Below are 22,925 nucleotides of genomic sequence, written 5' to 3'. Positions count from 1 at the left end.
GCCCCTGACAAGGCCTTGTGTTTTTGAAAAACCAAATTACTTAAATTACTGAGGCTCTATCAGAATGCCGTGAGAGCCGAAGCAGTAACTCATAGAGTGCCTTTTAACACAAAGCGCTGAGTTTAACACCCAGTGCCACATAAACCAGGCTAATGGCTCACTTCTGTATTTCCACCTTTTAGGAAGGAGGAGGAGGGTCAGAAACTAAAAGGCCAAGGAGGTTAAAGCAAACAAGAACCACTGTTTTGGGCTGGAGGACAATAGGTTAGAAACTTCTTACTCTGAAGACTTGATTGCAGTGTTACTAAAAGACTGGCTTTCCAATACACAAAAGATTAAACAATGCCTTCAAATGCTTCACCAATGTGTGTGCCAGGGCTGGAGAGAGGGCTCAGGCCTTAGGAGCACAGTCTACTCTGCCAGGGGATGCAGGATCAAGTAACTGCATCCACATGGTGACTCACCACAGTGCAGAACTCCAGTTCCAGGGAATCCAACTCCCTTTGCTGGCCTCTGTGGGCACTGCTAGGCACATGGGGCACAGACATACAAGCAGGCACAACATATACATAAGGAAACAATAATAATAAAAAGTTTTAACCACCACTTGTGTGGCATCACCTGCAAAAGACACTGCAGAAACTCTGTCCATCTACACGGCTTTTCTTTGGTCTGTGTCATTATCACGCACATCTTATTTCACCTATGCTTCTCAAAAGCAACTGTCTTGTCTTTCGCTAATGCATCCTTTTGATCCTCACAGTAAACTCACTTGTCCTCAGCCTTGGTAAAGATGATCTTATCCCGAGGGTTATTTGCCTTCAGTGAACATATTGGAAGAAGCTCTGGATACATGAAAACCTTGTTTGTGGCCAGGATCCAAGCCACTTGCTTTGGCAAACAGGGAAATTCACTGGCTGTTAGAGAAGGAAAAAAAAAATCTGTGATCAGTACAACCCAAAGGCCAAAGAGCTTCACAAAAGTGTAGAAATCCGTTTCAGCACTTAAGTAGATGTCTTCTTTCCTAATTCCCTCAGGTTTCCAGTGCTTTCAACCTAACAATGCCTAACAGGAGCTAAACCAAGCTGATTCCCTTGTTCATTCCAGTGTGGGACACTTTATCCACTAAGACAAGAACATCGGGCACCAAGCAGTGCCCACATACGCTGTTATCCTCAGACATCTTTTCATCCCTTCTCTCTTTACAAAGGTTTGCAAGACAGCCAGACAGCCAGGCAGCAGTGGTGCATGCCTTTAGTCCCAGCCCTCAGGAGACAGATCCAGGTGGATCTCTGTGATTTCAAAGCCAGCCTGGTCTACAGAGAGAAAGATCCAGGACAGGCAGCAAAAAGAACACAGAAAATCACTGTTTCCAAAAATTAAAAAAAAAAAGAAAAAGAAAAAATTGCAAAATAAAGCAAGATTTTTGTTCTGCCAAAATAAAAATTATATTTGTCCTCTTTCAAATCTGGTATTCTAGATTGCAGTGAGGGGGTTCAGTACAGAAAACTGCAACGGAGCCTAATGACCTGAATTTAACTCCTAGGACCCACACAAGATGGAAGGAGATAAAACAATTTCCACAGCCCTCCTGTGTAGTATAGTGCATATGTTCGTTCTCTCTCTCTCTCTCTCTCTCTCTCTCTCTCTCTCTCTCTCTCTCCCCCTCAACCCTGTGTGTGTATGTGTAAATATATGAACATGATTTGAAAACACATAGAATATGTAAGTGACAGTCCAACTTTGAATGAAATGTTGATTGTGGACTCAGGCCCCAAGTGAGAAATCAACATTAGACATTTGTCACACATGTAGGTAGTACTTTACCACTGAGCTACATCCCCAGTAACAAATATTTGATCTTAATGAATTAGACTAAGAACTTAAACATGGGGATGGGGAGATGGCTCAGTGGATAAGAGCACTGACTGCTCTTCCAAAGGACCCGGGTTCAATTCCAGACACACACGGTAGCTAACAGCTGTGTGTAACTGCAGCCCCAGGGGATCTGATGCCCTCATACACACAAGCATGCAGGGAAGACACCAATGCATATGAAAGGAAAATAAATAAACCATTAAAAGAAAGAGAGCTTGAACACAACCAAACCTTCAAAGTTTGACTCTCATCTTTACCAAACCCCAGCAACTTTTCAAGTGAAACCTAACACTTTTCCACATGTCATTCAAGTCCAGTTTTTAGCAAGGATTCCTGAAGCCCTATTCTGCCTCTTGGCTTTCTAAGTCTTACCCTAGCATAGATGTTAACATGTAATACTCAAGCCTAGACTATAAAGGATAAAATACAGAAAACATAAATTATAAATACTCTGCACACTCCATCCTTAAGAATTATACATAGGGTTGGAGAGATGGCTCAGCAGTTAAGAGCATTGGTTGCTCTTCCAGAGGCCCCAGGTTCAATTCCCAGCACCCACACAGCAGCTCACAACTGTCTGTAATTCAAGTTCCAATGGATCCCACTCCCTCACAAGATATGCAGGTCAAACACCAATCCATATAAAAATTAACAAAAAAAGGAATTACACATAACAAATTACTAAAGACTCCCGCCTCTGACTGCAAATCAAAACCTGAAGTTGACACATTCATCTCCTACCAGTCTTCTTGACGGTTTTGTGAGGACTGCAGTCAACACTGACATGTGTGAAGTCTTCAATGAGCTGCACAGCTCCCATCCAGTTACAGGGTTGGAACAAGGTCTGAAACTTGGGGTTGAACTGCTGGTGAAGGGCGATGGAGTTCTCTGCAAAGGTTCCCAGCTCTTTCTGAGAATAAAAGAAACAAGGGAGATCGGAGAGGATTCCAGACAACTACTACCACAGTCCTCAAACTCTGAAGGGAAAAGGGCCTTTCCTGCATGGGATCAGAGGCAAGTAAGAGTCTCTATTAATGGATATCATTCCATTATGACTTCTCTGTCTTCGTCCTTCGACTGGACCTACATTCATTTGTCATACTTTGGTCTGAAGTCACTGAACATTCTGCATCTTGCAGATGCATGTTATACGCCCAAGTCAGAGCCAAGATTCAGCAGAAGAGCTGTTGAGAAGTATGCTCAAAGCCCTGGATTTTAACCTCAGTATCAGGGAAAGGGAGGTGGGGGTTATATTAGATACACACACACACAAACACCCCACCCTACATCCCACCCCAGGCTTTTGAGAGTCTCACTCTGTAGCCCAGGAAAGCCCTGAACTCAGGATCCTCCTTTCTCATTCACCGAAGTACTAGAAATAAAGGGGATTATCACACCCACCTCCTGATTGAAAGAAATATTTTCTGAAGGTTTGGAAAGATGACTCAGCAGTTAAAAAGTATTTGTTGCTCTACAGAAGACCCAGACTCAGTTCCCAGCACTCACACTGTAGCTTACAACCATTCATAAGGCTAATTCCAGGGAGATGTCACACTCTCTTCTGGTCTCCACAACCACCAAGCACGCATGTTGCCCATATAAATACTTATAGGCAAAACACTCACACACAAAATAAATCTAATTATTTAAAATTTTCTGTAACATGCACCAAAAGAAAATTTTCTGATGGTCATCTGAGTACAGTTAAGAAGTGAACAGACTTTTACCACAAGTAAGTTTGGTATATTCAAACACACCATAGAACCAAAAAAGGGCTTCTTCCTCCAGGGTGCTCTTACCTGAGAGCCCTTCCCAATATAGACTTCTTTCTTACCTCCTTTCACAGATCTACTATTAATTCTACAAGGATGAAAAAGGAGGGGTGGGGAGAGGTGAAATGGAAAATGGGAAGGAGGAAGGATCCATCAAAGTTTACAAGTCTTTCAAAACATTTAAAAATATTATAAGCAAAAATAATTCTATACTAAACATTAAAGCTGAGCCTAATAAACAGGTCATGAACACAACACCCTTAAAAACAGAAGCATCAAAGGGTGAGAAGGCCAGGAAGTTAGTGCTTGCCTAACATGCAGGAAGTCCTGGGATATATCTGCAGGACCCCATAAATTGAGCACTGTGGTATACATCTGTAACTCGGCACTTATCAAGTAGAGGCAGGGTGATCAGAAACATAAGGTGAACTACATAATGAGTCTGAGGCTATCTTGGACTACAATGAGACCCTGCCTCAAAAAAAACAAAAAAACACATGGATCCCAAGATGAGAAGGATACAATTAAAATGACATTCAAAATGTTTCCTGAGACTCAGTGTTCTGTCAAGCAAACAGAACAAGCATGTACAGTGACCAAACACATCCAGAAGAGAAGAAGAAATACAGATTACACCCAGTGAATAACATTCCCAGTGAAAAATGACTTGTCAAGGTAGCATCAATCTTCAGAGTCATAGATGCACGGAACCTTACCAGGAATACTCTGGTGGTGCTGGCCTCGGAGCTGAGGCTGGGGTTGGAGGTGGTGAGAAGGTAGATCTGTGTCAAGAGCTGAACATGCTGGGAAGGAAAAACATTGACATTTCATAATGTTGCCATTTTACAAACACAGATCTTACCAAGAAGTCTGCAAATGTATCACACACACATCTTGCTTCTCAGAGGGATTAGAGCAGAGCAGGAACTTAGCATGAATTTCTGGGATATTTTCCTCAGAACAAAACCACAAACTCAGACAAACTTGCACCTCAAACCAGAGAGACTTAGACAGAGAGGGAAATGTACTACTGACAGCGACTCAAATCAGACTATGCTGTCAAGAACTCTGCACTCCCTCATCCTGAGAACATTCTCAAGGTTTACGGACTCAGGGTCCTATGGGCCCGTCTCCATGGCAAGCAGGACAGCCATCTCTGACTTCACAACACTGCTCACTTGTGGCTCCAGTGTTAAGCTAGGAGATGATGCCATCACACGACAATGAGGGAGTCTTACCTGCTGCATCTGCTGCTGAAGCCTGCTCCTCTGTGCTGCGTCTAGAATCAGAGTCTGATGGACGAGCTCCTTCTGAGGTTTCAGCCTCTCCATTTCAGGCTGCGCTTTGGAGGAAGATTTTTTCATTTTCAGTTGTTCAAGCAGCTCTTTCACTGTCCGGTGTCGTTCATTTAGCAAGTTGGCCAATGGTTCCTCAAACCTATTCCCAACAAGGAAAGTAATCTGTATATTTTCATAGCTCACCAAATTCCTTGTAATGACATGGGAACCAAGCCTGAACAATGTCCATTTACTTTTTTTTTTAATTAATTGATTTTCATTTTTGTTAAGATTTACTTTATCTTTTTATATTTTATGTGCGTTGGTGTTTTGCCTGCATGTGTGACTGTGTAAGGGAGTCAGATCCCATGGAACTGGAATTACAGACAGCTGTCAGCTGCCATGTGGCTGCTGGGAATTGAACCTGGGTCCTCTGGAAGACCAGCCAGCGCTCTCAGCCAATGAGCCATTTCTCCAGACCATGTCTATTTACTTTCGATCTTTAAATCTCACTATAACCAATATCCATGCTCCTTAACCAAATAATTTCCTCAGACAGTTAGCATTACATTCAAATGCCAGCAATGCCAAAGAAGATTTTGCATTATCTCCCACCTTCTTTTGATACAATAACTTGTCTATATGATACACACAGAGAGAAAAATTAAATTAAAATCGAAAAGCAGAGAAACACCTGAGTAATACACTGCCACAGCAACTGGAACCTCATCATCCTTGCAAGCATTATACCAACACATCTACTCTATGACGTCTTCCCAACATGGCAGAGAAGCTTCCAAAAGCACACCATGTGGTCTCTCATTTACCTTCTACTCCAGCCCTTTGCATGCAGGCTACCCTTTGTTCATTTCTTTAAAAGGGAAAGCCCTGGTGAGGCTATACTTAAGTCATATAGAGAATGCTTGCTTTGTAACTGAGTTCTGGGTTTGATTTCTAGCACCAAAAACAAAAACACAAAAGCCTGCCAAAGCCTTTCTACAATGTAACAAGAAAGAAACGTGCTAAAATTCACAGCAGCTTAGATGAAGAGAAAGAGTGGTTAGTTCAAACATTACTACCTCAATGCAAGTATCTTTCACCCATTCAAACTCCTTTCTGATGTTGTCTGACCATAACTGTGCATCCTGCCCATAACCGTGCTGTCCTGGAACTCATGTCATACACCAGGCTTGCCTCGAACTCACAGAGATCAGATTTCTTTGTTTTTATTCATGTGTTTGAATGTCTTACCAGCATGTATGTCTGTATACATTGAGGTATACCAGTTTTCTCCAAGATTCAAACATCCCACCACTGCAGGGAACCTCTCAAGACTAGAAATAAATTACCAAAATGTCATCAGGAAGTCCCTGAAACTGACAGATTCACTGGGCTGCTCCTTCCTAGGAGTAAACAATTAGACTGCTGAGCATCACTCTCGCACAAGAAAGCTGCAAACAAGAAGCAGAGATCATCCAAGCATCCCAACTGATAAAATGGTTTTCATGCTGTATTGGCCATCACTAAAATTTTGCTTCAGTATTCCCTTAGCTGCTGAACTGATGAACTGGACAGATGTGGCCTTCAGAGAGAACCCCTACTCTCTGTAAGAAGGTCTCCTTATATAATGCTAACCTTTACAAGTCTTAAAGATTGGCAAAAGCATTTGGAAGAATGGTAAAAACAGCAAATGAGTTTAAACAAAGATACCCTCAAGACTTGAGGTATTGTTTTATTTCCTTTAGTTTTTTATTTTTCTCTCACATGTTAAATCCAGACTGCAGTTTGCCCTCCCCTCCCAGGCCCCTATATTTTCCCATGACAGATCCACTCCTCCTTCTATCCCTTCAGAAAGAGCAGGCTGCCCTGGGATATCAACCAGACATGGCATACCAAGCTGAAATAAGACTAAGCACCTCCTCTCATAAAAAAGGTGGATGAGGCAACCCAATAGAAGGAAAAGGTCCTAAAAGCAGGCATCAGACTCAAGGACTGCCCCCTCCCACTCTTAGGAGTCCCACAAGAAGACCACGCTACACAAGCACAATGTATCTGCAGAGGGCCTAGCTCAGACCAGGAAGGCTCCCTGATGGTGGGTTCAGTCTCTGTGAACTCCACAACCCAGGTTAGTTGATTCACTTAAAGGGATTGTGGGTTAAAACTCAGTGCAAGAGGTAAGTTACTATTGTATGAGCTAGTTAGTAGTCAGAGATGCCCTTGAGGCTCCATAAACCTTAACTGGTGCTAATTGCTGTCCAGAACTACATAGTACATTCCTTTTGCTAAAGACTCCACACACTTCTGTCACAGGACATACAAAAATCTAGCTGTCAGGAGCTAGAAACAGCCTTCCTGGAGGCCGCCTTTATCCTAGGTCAAAACTACCATGCAGCTGTTTGTGGAGAATTGTCACCAAATGTGCTGCTCAGCTATGAAGTCCGAATGATACACTATCAGCATGACAGGAAAGATGCTCCTGCTTTTGTACAACTAATTGCTTTCCACTTGGATTTAAGACCCAGCTCACAGGAGGGAACTCATGTTAGGCCCTGAAGGCCAAGGCAAAGACTTGTGGCTGTGGAGGTCACAGGCCCCAGGGACAAGGTAACTGCTCTGTAAACGGTCGTGATATACCTGGCAGACTGCATTTTTATGATGGGTATTTATGTCCACATGTAAGGTTGGGCATGTGCGTGCAGGTACCCAGAGGCCACAAGAGGTTATCTAACCCCCTGGACCTGATGTGGGTGCTGGCACTGAACTCTGGTCCTCTCAAAGAGCAGTCTCAGCCCTCAACCTCTGAGCCATTTCTCCAGACACTTGGTTTTTGGTTTGGTAACTAATTTGGTAAGTCCAGGGAAAATAAAAATTTTCCCTTATGCTCCTTAACTTTACCTTCTCTCCCTAGTCTGTCTGTCCCAGAAGATTTCAAATCAACTACACACTGTGCCAGCAATTTGCTAGCTCAAGGTGTTCCCTCAGAATCTACATCTAGGATGGTTCCAAAGCATCAGCCCAGGCGGTCCAGGCTCACAGACTGGTACAACTAGGCCTGTACTTCCCGAACCCCAGAAGGTCTCGAATAGCCTGCACAGTCAGTGAAAACAGTCTCCTCTTCCTGGCCAACCTTCTTGAGTCTTCAATAACAATGCCCAATGTGAGCAAGAAGTAGTCATAGATGAATACATCACCCATACCAATCATTAGGAACTGGACACAAAAAGGCATGTTTCTGGTTCCTGCTATATCAGAGCAGGTATGTAATGATTTGCTCAATCAATCCCTAGGAGACAAGTCACATGTTAAGGACAAACAATGAACACAAGAGAATCTAGACATTACAGTGGAGAGTGTGTGTCTGTGGCTGGCCTTGGGAAGCCTCGCCCTCTCCAGCACGGCTTGCATGGAAAGGCTGCTCTCGGCGCCAGCTGTGATTTCTCTCCCTTCCCAAACAGACACAGCCCTGTCTACAGCTGGACTGCCCCATAACAAGGAGACTTTTGTTGGGTGGTCTGTTAACTAACTCAACTCTAGGGCTAAACAACAGGTTGAGGGAAGATTAATTATAATTTCTTCAATAAACAACCAAAACTATCAAGGCATCAGAAACATTTTATCCCTTCTCTCTACATCTCAGCCAGCATACCGTAGGGTTTGAGGGGTGTTGAAGTCAGGCCGAGACTCTGGAACACGCTCCTCTTCCTCAGGGCCATCTTCTTCCATATTGGAGAATCCCATTTCATCTTGGAACTGTGGGCAAATAAAAAGGAGGGTGTTCTCAAGGGAATGTTCCTTATGTTAGTCTCTGTAGTGAGAATAAGTATTAGCAAAACTAGAGAATTCAAGAATGTTAATAATGTTGGGATTCAGGGGTTAAGAACACTGGTTATTGAATAGGATCCAGAATCAATTCCCAGCTCCAACATGGCAGCACAAATGACCTCTTACTGCAGTCCAGGGAATCCAATGACCTCTTCTGACCTTCATAGGCATGAGGCATGTGGTACACAGAAAGACATGCAGGAAAAACATTCACATAACGAATAATATTTCCACTGTGCTCAAAATGCAGAGTTGTGGAGTCCAGTCATGAAGGGTATATTTACAAACATTCCTGCCTCAGGGAACATAGAGGAGGATGGAGGGGACAGACTGTGAGCCTGAGGAACAGGGAGTGCTGCCAGGAGACCATGTCTCCTAGGAAGGTCAGAAGTTGCACCAATAAAGTCTTGCTGATGTAACTACCTAAACAGGAGCTGCACAAGGAAAACAGCAGACAAGATAGCATGGACAGGAGAAAGCCCAAGAGCTCACAACCCTCCAGCAAGAACTTCGACAGTAAGGAATTCAGGGACTGGGAGAAAGTCTTTTCCCCGGAGAAGAGCACACCAACTGGTTATCCAATACCAAATGGTCAGCCGTAAATCACATACTCCAATAATACTACAGACTGGACAGGTTGCATTTATGTATGTAACAAAATGAATGGAAACAGAGGACACAGATTTGAAAGAGAACAAGCAGGGTGTTTGGGACGGTTTGAAGAGAGGACAGAGAAGGGTATACACAGTAATTTTATTATAATCTCAAATAATTGTAGAAATATTAAAAATTTATAGAAATATATAAAATCATAGCTATAACGGAGCCATTCTCATTACAGGAGTCTCAGGGCCCACACTAACAATGGCCAATAACTCAAAAGAAGTCTTTCGACTGGCCAACGTGTAACATAAACTGCGAGGGAACAGGTAACTCAAAATAATCACTCTTTCACAGAAACACCTTGGTGTGTGTTTTATGTACATTAGTGTTGTGTAAATGTAGAGACCAGAGTTTCAAGCATTTTCTGTTTTGTTTTGTTTTTTTTTTCCATTTTTGACACAAACCAGACTGTTTAGTGCAGAAATATTGTTATGGTTCTAGTTAAGTAACCCCACATAAGTAGGTGTTGGGCCCCTCAGTTCAGAGCTGTGTGGGGAAGATGGGAGGGACAGAGGGCTTTCATCTGACCCTCAGACTCCCAGCTTGCTGTGCAGACCCAGCAGGTGGGTCACAGGACAGCTAGGGTAGACATACCTGGAGCTCTAAGCAGCATACCTTTCCAGCCCTTCAGCAGTTTGACCACATTCACCTTCTTCCCAGGCTCCCCTCAAACACCTACACTGAGGGGATACCATCTTCCACCGTGATTGAGGCCATAGACAAGCTGTGGGCTCAGCCACATGCCACCCTGCTGCTTAGTAGCCTGCCCTGTCTGCCATGGAGCAGTAACATGGAGCAGTCCCAAAGTTGGCTCTGCAGCCTAGGACATGTAGGTCTACCTCCACAGCCACCCCTCTACCCACCCCACCTCCTAGCCCACTCTTCAATCAATTTTTAAATCAGACTGTCATAAGCTCCAGGGACCAGTGTCTCTTGTGCACACCAGAGCTGGGTTTATAGGTACACACCAGCAGACAGGCTTTTATGTGGGTTCTGGGATATGAACTCAGTTCCTCATGCTTGTATGCAAAGGCATAACCAACAGAGCTATCTCTTTCCCAGTGCCAGAATTCTCTCTCTTTTTTAAAATTTATTTTTCTTTTCATGTGTGTGTGTGTGTGTGTGTGTGTGTGTGTGTGTGTGTGTGTGTGTGTGTTTGATGGGGGTGTGGTGAGGAATCCAAAAAGGCCAGATGAGGGTGTCAGATCCTCTGAAACTAGAATCACAGGTAGTTGTGAAACACTGCATGTGGGTGCTGGGACTTGAACTTGGATCCTCTGGAAAAGCAGCAGCTGCTCTGAAATGCTAAGTCATCTCTCCAGTTTCCCCACACACCCACAATATCTTTAAACAGGCAGATCTACCTGCCATTCCCTTTGGAACCACCCACTCCAGTCTCTTTGCTGGACTAAACAAACCTCTGCTTCCACTGAAAAATAACCTAAAATCAAGAGACAAAACATGTCTCTATGATCAGAGCGTCCACGTGATAGTTTGCAATGACAGCCCCTAGGAACAGCATGTAGATAATAAGTGTTTAATATTTAATACATGTGGATATTGAGAGTCCACTGCTCAGAATTTCCTGGCCATTGTACTCCTTAGTCACTCTGACACAGACAGACCATTCTGCTGGAGACAAAATACCTAAGAGCAAAGGACAGAGCTTACTAAAGAATTTCACCAAGCTGCTCACTCAAAAATCATTACTCACAGTTTCAAACAGCTCCTCCATCAGCCCGTTTACTTCTTTTTCTGTGAAAAGCAGAGAAGTATGTTAGCAGACATGAGTTTCATTTTGTAGTAAGGAAAACCTCTGTTCTCCCAAGGCATCTGAACAAATGCTCATATCCATCCTTCACGCAGAAACTCAAAGAGAGTTATGAAATACTAACTGTGCTATAATTCCTCTTCAAGATGCTTGGGATACATGGAAGAACAAAAGACAGAAGTGTTGTTATCTGTGCCTGAGCCACAAGACTCCAAGGCATGCCAGCAGGCTTCCAACCAAGGGCACAACAGAGGCTAGGGTGTCAGAAGGCCATAATCCTTATGAGCAAAGACACTTGGAAGTCCGTGTCCTGGGCTGCATGTTTACTGAGGTAACAGGCTAGTTTACATATAGTTTGAAGACAAAGGGTCTTGCACACACGGGTTAGACTGCGAGCACGCAGGCATTATCAGTTCAGATTCCACAGAGTCCCGATCGGGGAGAAGGACAGGGAGACAGGGACGGAAGGAGACACATCACTAGTTTACCAATGACAGGCTGTCAGCAAAATAACACGTCGGCACGAGCTTCCTAGCAGGGAGGAAAGGATGTGCTGGCTTTTAAAACGACGGGATTTTGGTCCCTATGAAGCAGACCCAGGTTTTTCAGTCCTGAATCAACACCCAATTCCTACAAATCTTTGAGAGATTTTGGTGTGCAACCAACTACACCAAATTGTTTGATTCTACAATTCCACACATCTTTTCTTTCTCTGTGGAGTTTTGGTTCTTGTCCTGGACTAGCTCTGTAGACCAGGCTGGCCTCGACTCACAGAGATCCGCATGCATCTGCCTCCCGAGTGCTGGGATCAAAGGCGGGTGCCACCACACCTGGCAGAAGTCTCCTTTCTTAAAGTTTAAATTCTAGTGGAATGTTCAATATTAAATGATTTTATAATAAAAGCAGTTATACCCCAGTTCTCAGGAGGCTGATGTAAAATAGCTGTTCAGGGGTGAAGACCATACTGGCTATATAAGTCAGTAGCAAACTCTGCCTACATAATGAGATTCTATCTCAAAACAAAATAGGAAGATGGACAGATATGGACTTGGAGAGCATCTGATAAAGCAAATACATTCATGTGTGAAGACAACACCCACCAATCCTAACAACCCCAGTCTGATCCCCAGGACCGACAGGTGGAAGGAGACCTGACTTCCCCAGGTTGACCTCTGGGTCTACAGTTGGTAGGTCCCTTCTGTCGGCAATGGGCCTTTTCCATCTTGTCACCTTTCACTGCAAATCTCTTAATCCTGCTTCAGTGGCTAAAAAGTCTTATCTTAGGAATCCTTTCCTAAGACTTCTAAAGAAGAACAACCTCTTTCAACAGACTGGCACCCTCAAGTAACCTACACAGCACCTATCCCTTTCTGTCTCCTCATTAAGCTCATTGCCTGTGAGGCAGACGTCACGACCACATTCATTTTGGCATTCAGAGAATAGAACTGTAAGGTGTACAATAGCAAGTTTCTGCATATAATCTGTATTTAAACAATTACAAAACTAAACAAAGGAGATTTAATTGTCTAAATATGAATTGGCCTCAGCCTCCAACACATCTACAGAGTAAACAAAGACGTGCGGAAAAGACAAGAATGAACAAATTAACTTACTAGTGATTCTCACTGCACGGTCAGTACGGAAATCCTCTGTGTCTGGTTCATCAAGATCTTCCAGGAAGTTATATTCTGGATCATCATCATCATCCGCTTCATCTAGGGGGGAAATATTTTAGACACTTTTACAAAATCTGCCTCTTTTTCCCAGACAAGGTCACTGTCTGTCAATCTCTGTTTCTCACTGTGTAAGTGTGTGTGTGTGTGTGTGTGTGTGTGTGTGTGTGTGTGTGTATATTTTTATCTGTTTCTCACTGTGTAAGTGTGTGTGTGTCTGTATATATATATCTTTATCTGTTTCTCACTGTGTAAGTGTGTGTGTGTCTGTATATATATCTTTCTCTATCTTCCTGTGAGTTTTCTGACACAGTCTCACTCTGTGTCCCTAGTTGACCTAGGACTCACTAAGTAGACCAGGCTGGCCTCGAACTCAAACATCTGCCTGCTTCTGCTTCCTAAATTAGGGCATTATGGGCATGCATCACTCTACCACCATGCCCAGACCCCCAACTATGAACCTTTACCTGTAGAAACAAAAACTAAAGAATCTTTCAATGAGAATATATTTACTTTTTTATTTCATTGCAGTTATATCTCTGTGTGTGTGTGTGGAAGCCTTGGCATGTGTGGTTGTTTGAATGAGAATCGCCCCCACAGGCTCAGATATTTGAATGTTTGGTTCCCAGTTGATGCAACTGTTTTGGAGAAAGGATCAGAGGCCTCATTGGAGGCAGTATGTCTTTCACTGGTGGTGGGCCTGAAGGTTTCAAAAGCTCACCTCAGGCCCAGTCTCTGCCTCCAATTCCCAGGTAAGATATAAGCTCTCAGCTACTAACCCTGTGCAATGCCTATGTGATTACTACCGTTTTCTGCCGTGACGCTCAAGGCTCACCATCTACAACTGTAAACAAGCCCCCAATTCAATGCTTTCTTTTGTAAGTTGCCTTGGTCTTCAGAGCAATAGAACAGTAATTAGGGCAGCTGGCATGTGGGGCTCAGAGGACAACTTGTAGGAGACGACTCTCGTCTACCACCACGTGAGTCCTAGGGATGGAACTGGGGTTATTGGACTTGGCAGCAATCACCTCTACACAGAGCCATCTCCTTGCCTCTGCTTTCTTTCTTTTCTGAGACAGGGTCATATTAAGTTACCAGGCCAGCCTAGAAGTTACTGCGCAGCCCTGGAGAGCCTCAGGAAGGTTAAGGTCCTCCTACTTAGCCTCAAGTGTTACAACATAAGGAAGGGGTCCTGAGTGCTCCACCTCCCCTGGTGTTTGGCTAACATTTGTCCCCAGTACTTTGTGAGTATCACTTTCCACAGCTGACCTGGTGTCGTACCTACTTTCTCCTATGAGTCAGGCTCCCTTCTCTGCTCCGAACCACATTCAGTGTCAACAAGCAGCAAAACAGAAAAGTCTCCCATGACTCACTTCAGCAGTCACACAACGGTCAGTGCGTCTCACAGAGACACACCATTTTCCCTCTGCTTTCCAAATTCTATGTACTGTGGGGAGGGGGGGGATGCCAACATAGCACAGCACACACGTGTCAAGACCTGTGGACAGTGCGGCAGATGGTTCTCTCCTTGCACCATATGTGCTCTGGAGATGAAACTCAGGTTGCCAGGATTACAACAAGTCCCTTTACTCACAAGTCATCCCAATGGCCCCACACAAACATCTTAAGATATAGTGGGAAAACAAAGGAGACAAATTCCCAACAATTAGGAAAGGACTCTGGGTCAGGTCGCCAAGGCAGGCCCCCAAATGGCACTGCTGATGGCAATATTTTAGGGTGATGGTCCAGGTCCCACCTGGGCTTGGTGTTGCTAGGAAACAGAAATCCAAAGCACTTCTCAGCCCGCAATCAGCCCTGAATGCTCTGACCATGACTGCCAGCACCGCCTCAGAGTGACTGAGCCCCAGGCCGTTCTAGTGGCTGACCTGTGACCCCCACCCTTCATATGCTCCTCTTAACTCAATAAGCTTTCGCACTGCCCTGCTCTATCCTTAGAGGAGGCCCAGCGGGTTTGTCCATTACAACTATTATCTCTTTCTAGGAGAGCGGCTGTGTTCTGGACTTGCTGAGCCTACTTATACCCCCATGTAAGTGTGACCTCTGGGGCTGAGGACGCAGTTTCAGTGCTACAGCATCTTCTTAACGAGTGCAAAGCCCTGGGGTTTGATTCCAACTGCACACATACTCACAAAGTATTAATTATAGATATTTAAGATGTCACAGCATGAAAAAAGGGTATACAGACGAAAGGTGACCGTATCAGCATTATTATGTCAATATTCACGACAAGCATGAGAAAAGTCGTGTCGTACATATATAATCAGCACCAGTACAAAAGAGTGCCAACATCACTTACATGCGACTATTAAGAACCTAAAATGTGGCTGAAACATTAGAAGGAAAAACAAAGATTACTAAATAAATGAATAAATAACTAAATATATTCCTTTTTTCTTTTCTTTTCTTATGATAACTTCGAGACAAGGTTTCTCTGTGTAGTCCTGACTATCATGTTACTTATTCTGTTAAGTTACTGTAGACCAGGCTGGCCTCAGACTCACAGAGATCGATCTGTCTCTGCCTCCTCAGTGCTAGGATTAAAGGTGTGTGCAGTCCACCACCCTGCTTGTCCTGTGGTCTTACGTGCACGTTCTTGTCCATGAATACCCCCTTGCACATATGCACAGATACACACATATACAAAAATTACAAGAAATTTTAACAAAGAATAGAACTTACTGCTTTGGAGCCTCTACTAATTTTTCATAATAAATGTACACTTTTGTTAAAAATAAAAGTATATTTGGGGCTGGAGAGATGGCTCAGAGGTTAAGAGCACTGACTGCTCTTCCAGAGGTCCTCAGATCAATTCCCAGCAACCATATGGGGGCTCACAACCATCTGTAGTGAGATCAGGTGCCCTTCTGATATGCAGGTGTACACACAGTTACATAAAATAAATAAATATATCTTAAAGAAAGTATATGCATACTTTTTCTTTGGAGACAGAGTCATCATATCGGTCACATTAGTCTTGATCTCTCAGACTTAGGTGACTCTCCAGGGTTGTCTTCCTGGTTCCCTGCCTGTGAGGTATGGGGACCCAAGTGGGCTACTCTTGCTCCCTTCTCTGACCTCCCTCCACTCAAGTTGCCCAAGCCCTGAAGCTGCTTGTCAGGGTCCCCACTGCCTCCCAGACCTTCTTCTTCTTCTCTTAGCAAAACACCTGATCCAACTCCACTTCCACCGGGGACACCCCAGCCACAGAGACCTAGTGATCCAGAGCACTGCCAGACTGGGGCCTTAGTTGCCTTGAGACTCAAGACTAGTCCACACCGCCTTTGCACATGTCTTCAAAGCACCTAAACCAAGCAGCTAAAGGCACCAGACTGTAGCCGAGAAACAGACGACCCGAGATAGAAGCTGTATCCAAATACTGGCCAAACAGAGGAAATCAACATCTCAACCCTGCTATACGTCAGCTCCTCCTGAACACTGTGAACACCCTGATCAAAGAAGAAAGGTGACTGGAACAAAGACTGGGGCCCAAGGCACACAACACACATGGTGCGCATACATACATACATTAATGGACATGACATTAATGGACGTGTGCGCGAAAGCGCGCGCGTGTATACACACATACACACACACACACACACACACACACACACACACACACACACAAACACGGTAAAATATTTATAGACAAAATAAAAGTTTTAAAAGGCTTATAAAAAATTCAAAAGATAGCTGGGCGGTGGTGGTGCACGCCTGTAATCCCAGCACTCGGGAGGCAGAGGCAGGTGGATCTCTGTGAGTTCAAGGCCAGCCTGGTCTACAGAGCTAGTCCAGAACAGGCTCCAAAGCTACAAAGAAACACTGTCTCAAAAAACAAACAAACAAACAAACAAAAAAATCAAAAGAGAAACCCACCCAAAAAAATAACTCCAGATGTGCTAATCCCAATAAGAAAATAAAAACAATACATATACACACACCCCAAAATTGTTGTTGTTACTGATGTTGTTGTTTTGGTTTTTCCAGACAGGATTTCTCTGTGTATTCCTAGTTTCCCTGAAACTTGCTCTGTAGACCAGTCTGGCCTTAAACTCACAGAGATCTCTCTGTTTCTCCCTCCCAAGTACAGGGATTAAAGGCCTGCACCACCACTGCCTGGCTTCAAGAACAGACAGGCTAGACAGTGGTGGCGCACGCCTTTAATCCCAGCGCTCAGGAGGCAGAGCCAGGCGGATCTCTGTGAGTTTGAGGCCAGCCTGGACTACAGAACGAGATCCAGGACAGGCTCCAAAACTACACAGAGAAACCCTGTCTTGAAAAAACAAAAAAAAAAAAAAAAAAAGAACAAGTAGGTCAGATGGTGCAAAGAATTTGTAAAGAGAAAGGACACATACTATTAAAAAAAAATAGACTAACATGATAAAAGAACAATTTTTAAGATTTATTGTTTTTTGATGGAGGAGTGTCTACCTGCATGTGCGTATGGGCACCATCTGCCCGGTGCCCCAGGGGATCAGAAAAAGGCTCCTCTGGAACTAGCGCTATGAACAGTTGTGAGCCAAGCAATGTGGTTGCTGGGAATCTTAACTCAGGTCCTCCCAAAGAGCAGCCAGTATTCTTCACTGCTGAGCAATCTCTCCAGACACAAACCTGACACAAATCTGATACTGAATCCACATCTAACTTCACTTCCTCTTTGCTAGTTCTGAGAAAATTCAGCTGGCAGGCTGATCTGGAGTCCAACTGTCTCTAATCACTGGTTTTCTTCATCCATGTGATAAGTGTCCTAACGGGACACACACAAAATGCTGCAGCTTTAAAGACAGAAACTGTTACCAACCCACTTCCTGAAACCTTCAGTTCATTTCCCTAACTAATCCTGTCACATACTCTTTTTTCTTTTTAATTTATTTATTATGTATACATCATTCTGCCTCCATGTATGCCTGCATGCCAGAAGAGGGCACCAGATCTCATTAAAGATGACTGAGCTGCCATGTGGGTGCTGGGTGGGAACTGAACTCAGGACCTCTGGAAGAGAGGCCAGTGCTCTTAACCTCTGAGCCATCTCTGCAGCCCCTGGCATACACTCTTTCTTCTTCTAAGCCAATACTTTCCTTTGGACGCAGTCTCTCGCTGTCTAGTCTAGTCTGGCCTTGAACTCATGATCCTGTCTCATCCTTCCAAGTGTCTGGACTACCAAACGATACCATGTTTAAATAAGAAAACCAAATAAATAAATTACTGCAACTACTCTTCATCATTTCCATTTCTGAACTCTGATGAGCCAGGCGTCTCACCCACAGAGCTTCATGGGAAATTCAATTTAGTTTTGGGAGCAGGGGAGAGCTGGGGAGATGGCTGAGAGTTAAGAGTACATGTTGCTCTAGAAAGGAGGGATTCAGGTCCCCACATCCAGATGTGTCTTACAACCATCAGTACCTCCAGTTCCAGGGGATCCAATACCTTCCTCTGACCTCCCTGGGTACCACACAAATGTAGTACACATATATACATGCACGCAAAACACTCATACACATAAAATTAAAACATCTTCAAAGAAAAAAAATTGTGAGATAGAATGTCACTATGAAGACCTGTTGGTCTGTGACACTCTTTGGAGAATGGGCTCTCCTTGAACTCACACAGATCCTCCTGCCTCTACCTCCAGAACACTGAGTTCAAAGGTATCAGCCAAGGCACAAAGCTACATAGAGAAACCTTGCAACAAAAAAAAAAAAAAAAAAAAAAAAAAAAAAAAAAAAAAAGCTACCAGCCACCATGCAAAGGTGTTTAAATGTTGGGTGACTTTCTATGTTTGCTTGTTTGTTTGCTCACACTGTTAAAAAGTATGTAATATTTTAAAAGCAAGCTTTGCTTTCCCTTGGTTTTGAATTGCCATTACTGTGTGTGTGGGTACAGGGGTGCACACTGCACATACAGAGGCCAGAGGACAACTTTAAAGTCAGTGCTCTCTGGCTGCAGAGATGGCTCAGAGGATGAGAGCACTGACTGCTCTTCCAGAGGTCCTGAGTTCAATTCCCAGCAACCACATGGTGGTTCACAACCATCTGTAATGAGATCTAGTGCTCTCCTCTTGCATACAGGCATACAAGCTATATACATAATAAATATTTTTTTTTAAAGTTTAGCAGGAATCTTAAAGGTACTTATTAATAAAATCAAACCTGAGCCAGGTATTGGGGTGACCACTGGAAGATCAGAGAAGCAGAACAAGCCACAGCTACCTCACCTTGCCAGTTCCTCAAGCTGATCCTGTTTCCTCAGACTGGAAGCCTCTCAGGCCTCATCCAAATGGATCTCAGCTGAACTGCTGCTAGAAGCCTGAAAGTTTAACCACCCAAATGCTTAATTAACTTAGTTCTTGGTCCTCATACCTTGTATAACTTTCTGCTTTCTGCCATCACTCCCTGGGATTAAAGGCTTGATTTCTGGGATTAAAGGCATGAGTCACCATGCTTGCCTGTATCCTGAATACACAGAGATCCACCTAGCTCTGCCTCCCAAGTGCTGGGATTAAAGGTGTGTGTGTGTGTGCGCCACCATTTTCTGGCCTCTGTATCTAGTGGCTGTTCTGTCTCTGACCCCAGATAAGTTTATTAGAGCACACATTATTTTGGGGAACACAATAACACCACAAAAAATTAAATGCTCTCCATCCACACAGGTGCTGGGGATCAAACACAGGTTCTCATGCCTGTACAGAAAGCACCCCAGCCATTGAGACGTCTCATCAAGGGTGTCCAGGGAGACTTTGTCTCCAAAGAAAAACTGTTGTATGCTTTTATTTGTATGTGTATGTTGTTTCCCCTGGATGGTAGGGGTGTGGTGGTGCAAACCTTTAATCCTAGCCTTCAGGAAAATAAATAAGGAATTGCTTGAGGCATAGCGGGGAAAGGAAGGATGGAAGACAGAAGGGAAAAGAGCCTGTTTGGTCATCTACAGACTTGCCCCAATGCCCACATGAGGAAAGCACTAGAACAATGTGCAACAGTGTACGACGTGATCGACAGTGCCGTAGTAACACACATTCAAGGACGCAGGACTTGTCCCCTTCTTTTGTCCCCTCTATCCCTAGTGCACTCTCATTGCTGACTCTGCTTTACCAAAAGTCTGACCTGACCAGCACCCTCATCCCACTTACTGTAAAGTATCTTCTGGGTCTGGGTAGAGCTCTCCCCTACTGCTACGTAAAGGGCTCTGTGTGAGGTGCTACAACCCAGGCCAACAAGCTGAAGGAGGGTATGTCCAAGCCACATACCAAGACAGATTGGACCATTCAGAGTGGTTTCCCTGGACGTTTCAAATATTAGCTTCTAGGGGAAAGTTCTTCTGATATACTGACAATGCAAGAAGAAATCATGGATTTCTAGTCAGGTCAAAAATATAAGGATGAGAATGAAGGTAAATGACAAAGGAAATAAAGTAGACAAGGAATGGAGAGGCCTAACACTAATAAGAGAGGTGCTGACACTGCCTGGGCTCCACTACAGGCTTCCTGCTGTCCCAGATCTGTGGCAGCATGAGTTTCAATTCCTTCAGTAAGAAGTGAAATTGTATATATAGTATTATATTTACATCCAGTAATGTGCTTGCCATACAAGCATGGAGAAGTGCATTTGAACCCCACAATACAAGTAAAGAAGCTGAACATGGAGGTTCAGAATTGCAGAGAACCAGACCAGACCAGCCTATTCAGTGACCTCTGCCCTCTACACACCCATGGAAACACACACATTGTGACCCTATGGAACATTAAAGGATCCTTACCATTTAAAATAGTCCCAAAAACATGAGAGGGAATACTAACAATTAGATTCACATTAATGGCAATCTAAATATGAATTAAATGAATTTGAAAATACCTCTGAGGTTATAATAAATATTTGGTGTTCTATGACAGTCCCAGGCCTCTCTCACCAAGCCCAGGTCATAAAACCTCCATTCTTCTCTATCCATTAGCTGATCATAAGAAATCCTCTGACCCACCTTAGTCATAAGAAACCCCTTGGGGTCTTGGGTCATATAGTAGGAAAGGACTGTTGTACAGAGAAGCCACCAAGCTCAACTGACAAGCCCGGCTGGGTTTCAACTCCAGTCTTTTAGAATCGTGCTACACAACAGTTTCCATAAAGCCAAACAGGGTATGTTTGAGTGTTTTCAGACGGCTGAACGAACACCTTTGGTTCTGTTAGGCCTATGCTCAGAGAGAACAGGAACATCTATCTTCCCCTGTATCTCCCTTTGTATCTCTTCATCTCCTTGTCTGAAGCTTCCTTCACACTAAACCATAGACAAGATCCTCTGAGTTCTTGTTCAACTCAAACAAATTAATCCAATCCAAGGAGGGGTCATATGCTCAGGTGGAGCATCCTGAGGTTTGTGACTGGTACCTAAAGCAGGAGCGGACAAGGAAACCAAGCACTCAAAAATAGTAGGTTACGATGCCATTTCTTTTGTTTTTTCTTTTTGGTTTCTCTGCAGCTTTGGAGCCTGTCCTGGACTAGCTCTGTAGACCAGGCTGGCCTCATGTCTTCCAGCATCTTCCTGTCTCAACCTCCCCAACAGCTAAAGGACAAGTTCAGACGTCTAGTCACAACCCACTATAAAAGCTTCTGTTTGTACCGCTGTGCCCCCACCGAGAGACAGGGGAGCTGAGTGGATGGTAACTGCAAACAGAACCACTCACCCTCATTTTCCACGTCGTCACTTAAGAGACCCCCCAGCCACACCTTCCAGTCCTCATCATCAGCTGTATTCGGGTCGTACATATCCGGGGTGATGTCTGGAGCCTGAAGCTCAGCTTCTAGCTGGCCCAGAGGAACATCTTTCAGGGGCATCTTAGACCGAGTTCGGAATGCAATGAGACTGTCCTCCATGGGCTGGCCAAAGTACAAAGAAACAGCATCCAGTAGGTGAAAATAATGCTTCCAGATTCATCAACTCCACCCTCTACAACATGCCAGGCCTGGATAGTGAGACCCAGCCTCAAAAAACAAAAACAAACAAACAAAAAACCCACAACAACGTGGATTTCCTTTCTTCTGGACTCCTTCTGAGTTCTGGTTGTCTGTTGTTTTTTTTTTAATTAAATATTTGGGGTTCTCCACAGGGGAGAGTGTCAACACAGTTCCCCACTGCCACAATTCTGCAGTCACCAGTTTCCCGACTCTGGGGAAACTTCAGAGTTCAGCACATCAGGTGTGCAGTGGGGAAGCTGTGCCCTGGGTTAACCACCTTTGTGACCATGGTTTCTCCTGTGCCGGGAAGGATGGTGGTTGGTTTGTTTGTTTCAAGGTTTACTCTTTAGGGACTGGCTAGATGGCACAGTGGTTAAGAGCACTGGCTGCACTTCCAGAGGTCCAGAGTTTCCGAGCAAGTACATATTGGCTCAAAACCATCTATGGCAGGATCTGATGCCCTCTTCTGGCATAAACGTGTACTACAGACAGAGCACTCATACATTAAAAAAAATAAAGATTTTTTAAAATAGCATTTGTCTTTTATGAGTTGGGGTGTGTGTGTGTGTGACCTGCATATATGTATGAGCACGACATGTGTGCAATGGCCAAGGAAGAGGGAGTTGGCTACCCTGGAACTGAAATTACAGATGGTTATGAACCATCATGTGGGTACTGGGAATCAAACCCAGGTCCAAGCTGGCCTCAAACTCACAAAGATCCACCTGGCTCTGCCTCCCAATGCTGGGATTAAAGGAATGTGCCACTACTAGCTGGCTCTGTTAACTTATTCTTTCAGAAAAAGTCTCAATATTTTGCCCTGGTTGATCCAGAACTCACTAACCTGCCACTAACCTGTTTTTAAAAAAAAAGGGGAGGGGGGGGCAGGGAGGTATTACTTTCTATTAGAATTTCCTTGTTGGCATTCCCTAGTACATTCCCCTGAGATGGCACACTGTCTGGTTTTTGAGGCCAGCTTGGTCTATAATGTAAGTTCCAGGACAGACAGCACTATACAGAGAGACATTGTCTCAAAAACCCAAACAAATATTGATTAAGAAATAATAATAGCCGGGGGGTGGCGGCACATGCCTTTAATCCCAGCA

General features: G+C 44.1%; 1 protein-coding gene and 1 non-coding gene across 8 annotated transcripts in view; both read right to left on the bottom strand.

The window, feature by feature from the left end:
- The window catches only part of Gon4l (gon-4 like), a 64,160-nt gene that overhangs the window by 18,808 nt on the left and 22,427 nt on the right, over positions 1-22,925 (bottom strand). For all 7 annotated transcript variants that reach the window (XM_036189415.1, XM_036189412.1, XM_036189418.1 and 4 more), the window contains 8 exons: positions 21,549-21,741; positions 12,797-12,898; positions 11,127-11,167; positions 8,574-8,677; positions 4,889-5,087; positions 4,367-4,453; positions 2,620-2,788; positions 773-917 (listed from right to left, as the gene is read on the bottom strand). In XM_036189415.1, the coding sequence (XP_036045308.1) occupies positions 773-917; positions 2,620-2,788; positions 4,367-4,453; positions 4,889-5,087; positions 8,574-8,677; positions 11,127-11,167; positions 12,797-12,898; positions 21,549-21,741 (1,040 nt within the window). The remainder of the gene's footprint in view (positions 1-772; positions 918-2,619; positions 2,789-4,366; positions 4,454-4,888; positions 5,088-8,573; positions 8,678-11,126; positions 11,168-12,796; positions 12,899-21,548; positions 21,742-22,925) is intronic.
- Positions 21,969-22,132, bottom strand: LOC118586491. The gene has a single exon (XR_004945370.1). It is a non-coding gene; the product is annotated as a U1 spliceosomal RNA (small nuclear RNA).

This window comes from Onychomys torridus, chromosome 6 (assembly GCF_903995425.1).
Source record: "Onychomys torridus chromosome 6, mOncTor1.1, whole genome shotgun sequence".
Taxonomy (NCBI): domain Eukaryota; kingdom Metazoa; phylum Chordata; class Mammalia; order Rodentia; family Cricetidae; genus Onychomys; species Onychomys torridus.
The sequence above is the reverse complement of the archived record's forward strand: the minus strand, read 5'-3'. Positions and strand labels throughout refer to the sequence as shown.